The sequence below is a fragment of the Vipera berus genome, assembly GCF_964194415.1.
Source record: "Vipera berus genome assembly, chromosome: 1".
Taxonomy (NCBI): Eukaryota; Metazoa; Chordata; class Lepidosauria; order Squamata; family Viperidae; genus Vipera; species Vipera berus.
In genome coordinates this window covers 96,669,003-96,683,087 of record NC_138202.1, presented here as the reverse complement: position 1 = coordinate 96,683,087, position 14,085 = coordinate 96,669,003, and the positions used below count along the sequence as shown (strand labels likewise).

The 14,085-nt window shown below is 37.5% G+C and overlaps 1 protein-coding gene across 1 annotated transcript in view; it reads right to left on the bottom strand.

Annotated features, from left to right (window-relative positions):
* Positions 1-14,085, bottom strand: part of SPON1 (spondin 1) — a 365,804-nt gene that overhangs the window by 338,154 nt on the left and 13,565 nt on the right. Inside the window, exon 2 of the mRNA XM_081336752.1 lies at positions 12,928-13,034. Within this exon, the coding sequence (XP_081192878.1) occupies positions 12,928-13,034 (107 nt within the window). The remainder of the gene's footprint in view (positions 1-12,927; positions 13,035-14,085) is intronic.

The window sequence follows — 14,085 nt, the reverse complement described above, 5'->3', positions numbered from 1 at the left end:
TTCCTATGGAGGCATTTGCAGGATTCAGCACTTTCATCAAAATAATGAAAGTGAGTAGACCAACTCTTTGTAATTCCTCTCTGAAAGAAATTCAGAGGATTCTGAAAAGCAGAGTAGTTGAGACTGCCACAAGTATTCCAGACCCTTGGCCCCCATTAGGAAACTGCAAAATAATAGTCATCAGTTGGTTTAGAGTTCTGGGAAGATGAAGGAATAACAATGCTTCTCAAACCATCTTCAGCCCTTCAAATGGCCACTGGGTTTGCTTACTTCTTTTTGTAGTCATTTTTGGAAATTACTTGTTAATTGCTTTTCACCTATTTAGGAACTTGTGGATCAATAAGTCTGAAAATACTGAGTGAGTTTCTTTCAATTGTTAGTGAGGGAGATGTTTAACTGAAGTTTATAGATTAAAAAAACCCTTTTTTAAATAAACAACAAAAAGGTGATTAAAATGTTGATTTTTAAAATCCAGATGGATTTGAAATAAGATGTCAAAATTAATTATAGAGACTTCCATGGGAAAATGCTGTTGTTTTAAATTTTTAGGGGAAAACATGATAGGATAAGACTTTGAAGATTGGACACTAGAGACAACCAGAAGGAACTAAATATTACAATTAAAGAAGAAGAACACTTACATTTGATTGACTAATGCTGAATGGAACAAAATATTTAAGATTGGCCATACTGAAAGATATTTGTGTACAATGGTCCCAGAAGTTAATTTTAAGAGTATCTGCCTCTATAGATTCACTGTGTGTAAAAGATGTTATGGAAGAAGAATAAATGTTACTGACCAAGACTGAGATTGATCTGAAAGTGGATGTAAAAGATACAGATAACAAGAATGATATGGAAAAAGATGCCACACTGGATATATAAATGAAACTGGCTGATGTCTTGATAGCAGAGATACACAAATAACAAACCCAGAGAGTTATTTTGATACCTTCTCTGTATTAGATTTACAAAAGAGAGTTGTTAAAGTTGTAAGGAAGGAGAAAAGAAAAACCATGAAAAGAAACGAAGTATTAGAACACTATTTGAAAGGATTAGAGAACAAGATTGTTAAAAGGAAACGAATATAAAGGAATGACTGAGGTTTAAATAGCTATGTATGTTGGACAACCCTAGATGGAGTTTTGCTGAATGATGAGTCTTTAAGGATTTGTTTATAGGTAAGAGATGAAATATGGGAAGAAGAGGTCATTGATTGTATTTTAAGAGAAGGTAAGATTAGTGAAATTATTTATACTTGTGATAAAGGGGGGAAACATTTCTTTATATATTTCTTTTATTTTTCTTTACTATATTCTTATTTTTTTCCATCTTCTCTATTTTCTACTTTTTCCTTTTCTGCACTTTCTATTTTTTCCCTTTTTAAACTTACACTTTACCTTTTTAATTGTAACTTAATTGAATACAATTACTCTAAAAAGCAATAAAAGCACCATTATTCTCAGGCTCCATTTATTTGTATGCGAAGGTATATCGGTGGCATAGTGCAGCTTGCGTTGTATCAGTGCAAACACTCCTTTCAGTATTTCCCCCTCTTGACCTAGCTTCTCTTTCTTTCTGTGAGTATGAGGATTATTCTGAGGGAAAACAAGGCCTTTTCTGTGTTTACTATTTTACATAGTCTCATTAGTCCAGAGTGGTCTTCTTCTGCAAAACCAGCTTCATAATTTCATTCTCTGGAAAAGAAGGGCATCCCTGGATATGTTATATAATAGGCTAGGAACCAGTTACAGATGGGGAAAAAACATTAAAGCTTTACATTGTAAGACAACTTTCAGACAGCAAGGGAATAGGCAGTACAGTTCATCAAAGATCAGCCGTAGGACACATACCAATCAATATTTCATTAGAGACACAGGGGAGTGAAATAGAAGCATGCTGCTGACATCTCCTGATTACATCAAGAGAAGAAACACTGTTGACACAGGGAAGAATTAGGATTCTGTGTAGCACAAACTGAATAACCAAATCATCTAGAAAAATAGGAAATGGAAATCAGCCATTAAGAATATGACATCAGTGGGCCACAAAGTTTTTTCCAGAACTTATTTTATAGAGCTAAATAAGTGCAAGTAATTTAAATCTTAAATTGATCCTGCAGGAGAACAAGTTGTAATGGAAGGGCTAAAATTTGACAGTATTTGTGCAGAAAAACAGCCATCCAAATTTGCCAGAAAGATGACAATGCCTCTAAATCAGACATGTCAAACTCATGACGTCATGTGATGTCGTGCAACATATTATAGCTTTTTCTCCATTGTAGGCAATGGGGTGGGCGCGGTTTCCTGATGACGCATCCGGCCCACGGGCCAGCAGTTTGATACCCCTGCTCTAAATATATGAGTGATAATGGTGAAATCTTTCTATTCAGACTTCCCAATAGAATGGTCTCCATCCAATATCCATCTATCCCAGTGGTTCTCAACCTTTTCTTCACCAAGGACCCTCTTTTACCTTTCGTGGTCATGTACCATGGCCACGGACCCCAAGACTTAACTCAAAATTCAGATCATCATATGTCTTCAAGCCCTCTTATGACATCACAGACCCCCATGGATCCACAGACCACAGGTTGTGAACCACTATATTTAGGATTTTGCCTAATATGTTGTTACCATATTGTTGTGATTTAGATGAGTCATTTATATGAATACAGTAGATAACTGCATTTTGAAAAAAATGTCCCAGCTTCTGAGGTTTGAAATTTGTTAAAAATTACCTGGAGATCTTCAGCACTAAAAGAGGCTGGAAATGGACCAAAAGCTATTTTCTATATATTTTGCTGATTTGGGAAGATTTGCAATTGAATATTTATTTTAAAATGTAACTATAATGAAAAAAAAATCAAGAACACAGGAACAAAAGGAACTGCATTATACCAAATCAAGCTAGTATTCCTTCTAGCTAAATATTGTCAATACTGTCAGGCAGTGGTTCTCCTAGTGATCTACAATTTCTTGGAATTTAAGAATTTAGCCTGGGACATCTTGTATATGAAGTATTTATTTATTTATTTATTTATTTATTTATTTATTTATTTATTTATTTATTTATTTATTTTGTATATGAAGTATTTATTTATTTATTTATTTATTTATTTGTTTGTTTGTTTGTTTGTTTGTTTGTTTGTTTGTTTGTTTATTTATTTATTTATTTATTTGATTTGTATACCGCCCTTCTCCCTAAGGACTCAGGGCGGTGAACAGTGACATAAATATCAAATGCACAAATACAGATATTGAAAACATTAATGTAGAAGATAAGTTACCTTAAAACAATAATTACAACAGAACCCGTCAGACCAGACCGGATTGCTCAAACAGATAGGTTTTTAGGTCGCGTCGGAAGGAGCGAAGGTCGGGAGCCATCCGGAGCTCAACCGGTAAACGGTTCCATAGGTCAGGCGCGCCCACAGAGAACGCCCTCCCTCTGGGAGCCACCAGTCGGCATTCTCCAAATGGCGGAACCCTTAGGAGGCCCTCTCTGTGGGAGCGCACTGGATGGAGGGAAGTTGACGCTGGCAGCAGGTGATTCCTAAGGTACTCTGGACCCATGCCATGTAGGGCTTTGAAAACTATTACCAGCACCTTGAATCTTACCCGGAGGACAACTGGGAGCCAATGCAGATATCACCGCCTGGAGCCAGCTTCGTGTTCCCTCTCGAGCTGAATAAACGAGCCAAGAAGGGCACGGATCTAATAAACAAGTGGTGGAGCTCAGCTTCCTCATAATTCTGTCCACTTCCTTTGGGGTCACAGGGTCAAACCTGTCCCATATAACATCGACAAGACCACCCATGTCCTGATCATCAGAATCTGCCCAGCCGGAGTCCAAGCCGGTCCAAATCCGAGTGATTTTGTTCGACAGATGTTGTCAAAACTCCTCGGCACGACCCTGTAAGGGATCCTCCTTCACCTCTTGATTAAGGAGGGAGCGAGTTACCCTAAACAAGGCGGCCGGGTGGTTATCTGCGGACGCAATGAGTGTAGCAAAGTAATTAGACCTCGCCATCCTCATTGCTGCGAGATAAGATCTAGTAAAGGTTCTTAGTTGTGATCGGTCGGATTCAGATTGGGTGGATCTCCAACGACTCTCTAGGCCCCTTCTCCGACGCTTCATCTCCCGGAGCTCCATGGAAAACCATGGAGCGAACTGGGATCTGCATCGGGTCAGGGGCCGCAAGGGAACAACTAGGTTAAGTGCATCCGTGGCAGCCTTTTCCCAGGCTTCCACTAAGGCATCAACCGAGCTGTGAGCAAAGGAGGCAGGTGGAGACCCCAGTGCTGCCTGGAACTTCTCAGGGTCCATTAAAAAAGTATGTGCTCTCTCATTCAATTATTATCATTCTCTAGAGACCCAGAATGCCAGATGGCATTGGCTAATCCTGTTTTATTTAGAAGACCATCACTGCAATTTCTTCATGTTTCTGGAGTTCTGTTTTCAGATTAATTCTTATAATGTTGCTTGTTTCCACAATTATGTTACTGAGATAACATTCTCCATTTTCAGCTCTTTTTAACGAATTAACAAGCAAAGAACCTTTAATCCCATGAAAAATGGGGCAGCAAAACTGAGCATGCTAAAAAAGGAATAAAAATGCTTTTCAGCTTTTGTACACAGATGCATGAACAGCTGGGATTTTTAAAAGATCAAGACCTCTTTGATTTATGATTAATGATGGGTGACCAGATCTCCTAACCTCCAGAATATCTAAAAGTAAATCACACTGCAAAAAAGGCCATTAACCGTTCCTAAAGATTGTAGATCAGGTCTCAAGCATTATCATCTAGCTCAGATGGATATGCCAACTTTGTGAAGTTCTAAAACTATTACTTTTTTGAGGCCATAGCTCAAAAAGCTTTAGTATGTCTCCCTTTGGACTATTAGTTGGAAATCTAAGTTTTGACACTGTTTATTAAGAAGAACATTCTATTAATAACAGCGCACCCTATCAAGCATACATTTTTATATTCTCTGACTAGGACCAGATATTCTCAAGTCAGTACATGGGGGAAATTTAAACTCAATGTATTTAATTTCATTTTACAATATATATATTTCCCTTCAGGGTTTCTCCAGAGTGAAAAAGCATTATGGGGTTCTAAATATAGAACTAATTTTTTTTAATTGTCTGATTTTTTTGAAAAAACTAAAACGATTAAAATATATATAGTAACAGCATAGCCAGCAGGCACAGATTGCTTATAAAGCTTGGTTGTGGCATTTAAAAACAAAAATTCATTAATTTATTGATTGATTATATTTTTGGTATGCTCTATTTCAACACTGCAAAAAACAACCTTGACTGCCACTGGAAATATAATAAAATTGGTGCTAGTTGTGTCTCACTGAGAATGAAGGTACCAAGGAGAGGAGTAATTCCTGGCTGCCACTTGCTACAAATCAACACAAGAGAGCACTTTTGGCAGGGTTCCTGAGGTCAATCTTAAGTTATGGGAGGAAATATTCCTTCCGATAATGTGGAACCAGCCCATAAAGATCTACATAGTTGAATAGCCATGCAGTTGAATGAATAGATCAATCAATCAATCAATGATCATAAAAACTTGAAAATGAGTTGGAAGCCAGTAAGATATGACATTAAAGCGGCACCATTTTGTCATTTTAAGGTAAAGGTAAAGGTTCCCCCGCACATGCGTGCTAGTCGTTTCCGACTCTAGGGGCCGGTGCTCATCTCCGTTTCAAAGCCGAAGAGCCAGCGCTTGTCCGAGGACGTCTCCGTGGTCATGTGGCCAGCATGACTAGACGCCAAAGGCGCACGGAACGCTGTTACCTTCCCACCGCAGTGGTCCCTATTTTTCTACTTGCATTTTTACATGCTTTCGAACTGCTAGGTGGGCAGAAGCTGGGACGAGTAACAGGCGCTCACTCTGCTACGCGGCACTCGGGATTCGACCCGCCAAACTGCCGACCTTCCGATCGACAAGTTCAGCGTCCTAACACACTGAGCCACCGCGTCCCTTTTTGTCATTTTACCTGTTGTCAAATTAATATCCTACTTTAACATGTTTTTTTTTTAAAAAATAACTCAATAATAGATTACATTATATATGTGTGTGTGTGTTTATATTTGTCGAAAATGGTAAGATTTTTAATTTAATATGCTCTGAGTTTAATATAAACATTTACATTGATTTTCCCCCCCTGAATTCTGCTGTACAGTATATCACTACATATCATCATACATAAGCTTCCTATGGCCAAGTCCCATACGTGAAGCAATGGACTCTTCATGGGGAATATAATGGGGAGTTCCAGAGTAACTTTAGCTAATGCAGTTTGGGAGAAAAGGATGGAAGAAGGAGCTCAATCAAAACCTAAGTGGAACACCTTCTTGGTAAAGGACAGGGGAGTAGGAGGGCTTTCCTCTTTCTGAAGCTGGGATCAGATGACTTCATGTACTTAGAAAGGGGAACTCAAGAGATACAAATCCTATGCATTCTTCCACTTCTATTTCAGCTGAAAAACCACCTTTGTCCATCCTCATCATGGTTTGTAAGGTGCTTGCAAAGTACAGTAGAGTGAAAAGATTGTACAAAATTCAATTCTAATTTTTAGAAAATAAAATTAAGCGGCATGCTTACATTTCATCCCGATTCTACTACTTACCTATCCCTTCCCCATATCTTGTCCCAAATGTCATCAATTTTCTCAGGAGAATGGAAAGAGACCTTAGCATCAGATGAATGGTGGGATAATCAGTGATGCTACTAGGGTAAGACAATTTATGAGAATCCCGAACAAATTTGTCTTATCACACTGAAGGAGATAATTAATTTACATTATCCTCTAAAAGGCGGTGGTGGTGGCATCAGACCATTACAGACTTTACACTTTGAGGAAGGCTGTATCAGTGCTGTGGTAGCTATACAGCTATTGAGACAGCTGCCTTGAAATGCCATCTCCCAGTTGCATGGCTGCAGTTAAACATGCCCAAGCCTACCGGTTCCTTAAAAAAAGAAAGAGCTTCCTATAGAAAACTGCTTGCAAAATAATGGCAACCTATCATAGCTTAAGTTTAATGCATCATTTATAGACACTCACTTTTCATCTAGTGAATAGAGCAACAGGGCAAGGGCAATGGCAATGCAAGACTATATAGCAGAGAAGAGGGCACTTAAATCTTTAATGAATGCAGGGATTAGAGCCAGGTGTTAATTCCAGGAAGAGCCCTTACCAGAGTGTTTGCAGGTAGGAGGACAATTCCTTCTGTTTTATGCCCAAAAGGTATGAATTTAGCTATGCAAAAACTTTTAAAATGCCAATTAAAATGCTGATTTCAGCTTCTTACCAGAATAATAAAACTAATTAAATGGCTTAATAATTATCCCTCCATTGAGATCCATGAGGCGTTTGACGATATTTTAAAAAATGGCCTTTTCTGCCAACTCTCATCTAAGTTCTATGGTGGCAAAGTCAACTGAGTTGAATTGAGTGAGATGCAGAAAATGGACTCAGGCCTGAACGCCAGGACATTGTGAAAATCTCCTTTTCTTGCCATTGCTGGGAAGTTAATTGGATATTACCACCAATGGGATATTAATGGTAGAAATGCACCCAACTGTGGCAAGAAAGAAATAAACCAATTTTATTGTAACGGAGAAATTATCATTAAGTTACTTAGAAAATGAACCCCATTGCTTTGTGCTTGCTAACAATCATGTGATGAGTTAGTTCAAAACTTTTCCTCCTCATCTCATCCCATCAGAGCATACTGAATTCAGTGGACTGAATTCACAAAGCATACTTTTCAAATGTGACCATCTCCTATCTCTATATTGTTTTACTGCTGTTTCGTGTCTTATTAGGCTTAAATCACTCTATATTTAATAATGGTGTCAGTTAACTTTCTCCCTGTCACTCGTTCAAGGGGCATAATGTAATTTCCACTTATCTATACCACAACCTAAACCTTTATCCTGTTAGAAATCTTGCAGCAAAATAGACCTAATTTTGCTTCAGATCTAATCTTAATGTGCTTGGCATGTTCCAATTTCTGTTAAGCTATCGCCTCAGCTAGGGAATCCCTTCCTTTCCCCCCCCCTTTTCTGGGGCACTTCTGTAGGAAGGAAGAATGGGAATTTAAGAGCCATGCCCGCTTTGAAAAAAAACCAAGGGGAATAAAACAAGGGCCGCACAGCTGGTTTTGGCTTAAGCACCAAAGCTGGATTTCAGAGATAGCCACCTTAAGCTCCAGGTGAACAATACAGCCATATTTTGTGAGATCCTTGGTCTAATTTGCAAACAAGCCATTCAAATTGCTAGAAAGAATGAAGTACCCCTCTGTATGGTGGTGGGGTGGGGAAGAGGAAAGTGTTATAAAAAGAAGGGGGAAGAGAAATAATAGTGTTGTGGATTGGTTGCCCATTTTATCTTGCCTCTAGCTCATCAATCAACTGGGGTGGGGGCCACCTATCAAGTCTGGAAAAACAGCAGGACCTGAATGCTAGTCTCCTTGGGAAAGCAAAAGCATCCCCTCTGTTTTGCTTAAAAGGCAGCTCTCTCTTTGAAGGATTCAAGCCAGGTTTAAGGAAAACATGGGAATCAGAAAAGAATATTTGCAGTTCAGGGTTGAACAATGCAGTTCTTAGTAATTTCTGCACTTGGTTGTTTGCTTGCGGAAGTTTCATTACTCAACTAGGTAACACCATCATTGCAAGGCAATCATCTGCAGGCAAACAACTAAGCTCAGAGATCAGCAAGACTCCACAAGTATAAGAAAGTCTCGAGGTCTTTTTGCCACGGCCAAACAACCATTAGGATACTAATAGCATTTGTAAAAGACACCAACATCTCCTGGTCTCAGTTGTTCTCACAATGACAAAAGTTAACCAGTTTGGTCTAGTGGTCAATGCACCAGGCTAGTAACCAGGAGACTGTGAATTCTAGTCCCACCTTGGACATGAAAACCTGCTGGGTGACTTTGGTTCAGTCACTCTCACTTACCCCAACTCACTTCACCGGGTTGTTGTTGTTGTGGGGAAAAATAGGAGGATGAAGGAGTAAAAGGTCTCTTTGCTGCCTTGAGTTATTTATAAAAATAACAAGGTCACAATAAAAAAATTCTTTAAAATGTAGATTTCAATTTTATATATTATTATTATTATTATTCCTTTACTTCCTTTTATACACTGATTTCTATGCCACATGCCCTACAAACTGAATAAGTCTTATTCTATATTATTTAAAAGTGACAGATTTGCACCCATCAATTAGCATATAAAATAATCCAAGTTATTTCTCTCGTTTCCTTTTTTATAATGTGTTTCTCGATGGCAACAAATATATAACGCCATTTTCTCCCCAGCCACATTTGTTTGGCAAATTTAAACACTGCAGAGCCCAATTTTGGCACCATATTAAGTAACTTTCAGTAATGGGCTGATATTAGTTATTCTATAATCCTGAAGAACTCTCTTGAGTAGCTTGAATACAAAGTGCTCAGAAGGCATTCTTCACCCTAATTATCAATATTAATGGTGTTTTTTTTTAAATATTTCCCTAACTTTAGAAAAGGAAAGCGAAAAAGGGAACTTATTATCATTTCTTCATATATTCCGATCATGAGATACAAAGCCAGGCTCCTGCCAAAAATTACAGCTGAGGTTATCTTTGATGTTAAATGATAGGCAGAATAATTTGTCTTCTTCTGATGTCTAGGATAAGCAGTTTATCGTCTACCAAACCTCCATGGCAGCGATATGGGAGACCAAATGTGTAATTGTTCAATAATACTAATACAGGACAAGAAGGACAATATGTATGGAAAAGGAAGAAGGAGGTGAGAACAAGACTATCTGAATTTTGTAACGTAAGATATATTAACTGCATGTCTAATAAGCTCAGAATGCATTTGTATTCTGTCCTACCTGGAAAAAGAAATTATGAATAGGAGGCAATGAAAATTTTTCTGTCATCTGCTCCTCTAGTGGCTCTCCAGAAATACTCAGTGATACATATTTTCTAAAGTGTTTAAGAACATGTCACAAAATTGTTTGTAATGATAAATCTGTAAGAATAATAATCTTTTTCCAATCTTCCCAACCCCACATTATTAACTGTGGATAATATTGCTATCATCAACAACACATCTATTTTTCACAGAAGCAGGCTATAGTGAAAATTCCAGCAAACATTACATGCCACCACAATTCGTGAAATGCTGATATTTCAAAAAATCACAGGCATAATAAAAGTTACAGTGATATATTTCATAGGATGGTGGACTGATTCCTATCTTCACTATGCAAGAAGGAAAAAAGAAAAGAGAAAAAAATGGAATTTTATTTTATTCCTGTGATTGAGTTAATCATTAGCACATCTTATCAGCCTCAGGCAACATTAAAATACAGGAAAAAAATATTGGGTGTTTGTAGGAAGGGGACATTAAGGAAACCACGATGATAAAAAAGGGGGGTCAACATCCGTGTTTGTTTGTGTGTGTGTGTGTGTGTGTGTGTGTGTGTGTGTGTGTGTGTGTGTGTGTGTAGATTAAAACTTCCACTAACAGAAGTGTTATTTCCAGTTTTGCACTCCACTAAGAAATAGCAAGAGAGGAAACAGGTCATGTACAGTGTATAGCAAAATGAAAATGATAGGTAATTTTACACAGACTGCAGACTATCCCCTATTGGACTCAAGTATGAAGCTTGGATTTTAAAACATCCAAAGGGCAGTCAAAAGATGAAAAGGTCATTCTGACTGAATCAAGAGATATGCTTTGTTAATGTTATTTTTTTAAAAAAAATATATCAGGAAAAATAAAGAAGCAACCTGAACATTAATTGAATCTGTAAAATTGCTGGATATTTTGGCATGATAAGTAGACCTGGATAAAACTTTGCCGATCTGCTTTATTATTTCTTCTTGGTCATATTCTAATTCAATCAAAACTGATTTTTTCCAGCTAATGGGTCAAATAAGATTAAGTCAATATTTTTTTTTTGCTTCTTCCATAGTGACATCATCCTTCCAGGATATCTTGTTTTTGCTTTCCATTGGCTAAATCCAGTCAAAATGTGCTCCAGCCATTTTTCCTTCTATTTCTAGTTCTGTAACTACAATAGACAGATTATCAGATTCTCATTTAACCAGCTACATCATTTGGACAAGTCCACATTCTTATCCAAGGAAAATGAATATCCCAGAATCTCAATACTCTGTCTTTCCTTCACAAATTTATCAGAAAAAAAGGAATGAATAAAATACTTTATTTGAGGAAAACTTGATGCTCCCAGTGAGACATAATCAAAACTACTGTTTTTTTTCTCTAGATAGGGCTGTAACTTATTCCTATTCCAAAAGGTCGCACCCCTTACCTCCGCCCTTTATTCCGACTAAACAGAATAAAATAGAAAGTTTCTCAAGGAATATACTATAAATCAAAGGCAAGTTATTAGCAGTAAAGTCTCAATCAGTGTAGTACAGGAAAATGAGTGGCAGAGCTTTGTGGTACTAGTAGAGTAATTCCTCGATGAACCTGTCTACCTTTGCTTACCAGCTCTTTTCTAAAACACTCAAAAGAAACTTTATGGGGGAAAAAGTACTCTTTGAACCCTATCTTTTATCTCCAGGGGAAATTTTTATCTCCAATTTCCACTCCATCCCAAATGTATTTTTTTCTGCTAAGTTAACATGCATAATTAAATAATTAATAACCCATTGATTATAATTAATAATTAATGTATTAACTAATTTTAATTAATTATTAATTAATTAATAAAAGGAAGAATATAAATCAGGTAGAAAGGGAGGAAGGAATGAACAGTAGAAAATAGTTGATATTTTGATCCTATGTGTTTTATGTCTGTCAACAAAGACTATTTTAATGGAAGATACGGTAATGTGTGGACTGAATTCACACAAATATACTTTTGGCCTTTAAGGATTAATTAGCGATCATATTGTATATTAAGAGATTATCTATGCATCATGTTCTTGACCCTAACTAGTAATATTAAGGTCAATAATTAATATTACATTCTTTAATGCTTTATTTGCAACTTCAGATAAGTAGACATGGTTTTTAGTCAGTGACTAAAAACATTCCTAAATATTAATTTGATCAAAGCTTTGTGAGAACAGCTGTAATGATTCAAATTTCTACATCCTGCCTCCTTAATCCACTAGAAGTGAGATATGCAGAGTATCCTCACTTAATCTGTCACCGAAGGAAATCATTTTTGCTGCTATGCAAACTCTTTTCTGGGTTCTTGCTTAAGCTTGGCATCATTAGGATATCTAGCACAGTATCACAATTGTTTTCTCAGAAATCTCTTAAGATTTGTAAGAGCAATTATATCTGAGCAATTATATCTAAGTACAGATTTTGTGCACTTACTTGGAAGCAAGCCACACTGAACTAATTCAGATTTACTTCCAAAAAATGATAGTTGGGTATCTCCTGCAGAGATTTTGTTAACCTCATCATGATCAAATGAGAGTTGATAGTCTAGATATTGGAACATACAGGAAAAAAGATAATGGTGTCAAGAAAAATAAAGTTCAACAAATATTTGAACTGGACTTGGAATTGCTGAGTACCAAGGACAACCTCCAAATTCTTTGTTTGACGAAATAGTTAAGGCTGCAAAATGTATACTTTACTTGGATTCAAAAATCCCACTAATTTCTGTGGGAATGATTTCAAAGCAAACAGGCAAATCTAAGAATATAACAGCATCCTGTTGAATTCTACAGCCTACTTACCGTTCTTTTCTCATATTAATCTGACTTGACTAAAGCTATAATATCTATTTCATTGTTATAATGACAATTTAAGATATTGGTAATGTATATAAAGAAATGTATGGCTCTTATTTCCAGCCCAGAAGCCATCTTCTAATTCATATTTCTAAATCAATAGTTCAAAAGACTGTTCCTCACCTGGAAAGTACCAGCATGGTCTTCTTCTTTGTCTCCTTCTTTGCCTTCTTTCAAAGCAATCAATGTAAATCCACGAAAATAGGCTGGTGTGGCTGCAGATAGTGTTACTGTAGGAGGGAAGGAAGAAAAATATCACATTTGAAATCCATAAAGTTGTTTCCTCTTTTAAAAACAAAAACAAAACAAAAAATCCACATCTTGGTTACTGATCATTCCCAAAATCTGGGTGCCTTCAAGCATGGAGTCTTCAATGGATTCTTCTAAAATTGGAAAAAAAGGGAAACCATGCCATCTGAGAATACCTTTAGTCTAAGTAGAAGATGTAAAGATGGACAAATATTGTGGCCCTGTAAAATGCTTCATGTTGCCTCTTCTTTATAAACTGAAAAAAAGAATAAAGGTAAAGGTAAAGGTTCTCCCACACATGTGTGTTAGTCGTTTCCAACTCTAGGGGCTGGTGCTCATCTCCGTTTCAAAGCCAAAGAGCCAGGGCTTGTCCGAGGATGTCTCCGTGGTCATGTGGCTGGCATGACTAGACGCCAAAGGCGCATGGAACGCTGTTACCTTCCCACCGTAGTGGTCCCTATTTTTCTACTTGCATTTTTACGTGCTTTCGAACTGCTAGGTTGGCAGAAGGTGGGACGAGTAACAGGCGCTCACTCTGTTACGCGGCACTCGGGATTCGACCCACCAAACTGCCGACCTTCTGATTGACAGGCTCAGCATCCTAACCCACTGAGCCATGACGTCCCTATATGAGAATAGTAGTAGTATATTTGGAGAAAGCAAGTCTCATCTTTTAACAATAGCACTTAGACTTACATACTGCTTCACAATGCTTTACAGCCCTCTCTAAGCAGTTTACAGAGTCAGCGTATTGCTCCCAACAATCTGGGTCCTCATTTTACCAACCTCAGAAGGATGGAAGGCTGAGTCAACCTTGAACCACTGAGATTTAAGCTGCCGAACTGTAGGCAGCCAGCAGTCAGCAGAATTAGCCTGCAATACTGCATTCTAACCACTGCACCACCATGGCTCTTTTAAAGGAAACATCAAATATAAATTGAACAGATTCCTTCTTTCCCAACTGAATTTCCCTTCAAATATGCTCCCCTAATTCTCCAAAGTAAATTTGATGAGATGCAAGGAACAACTGGA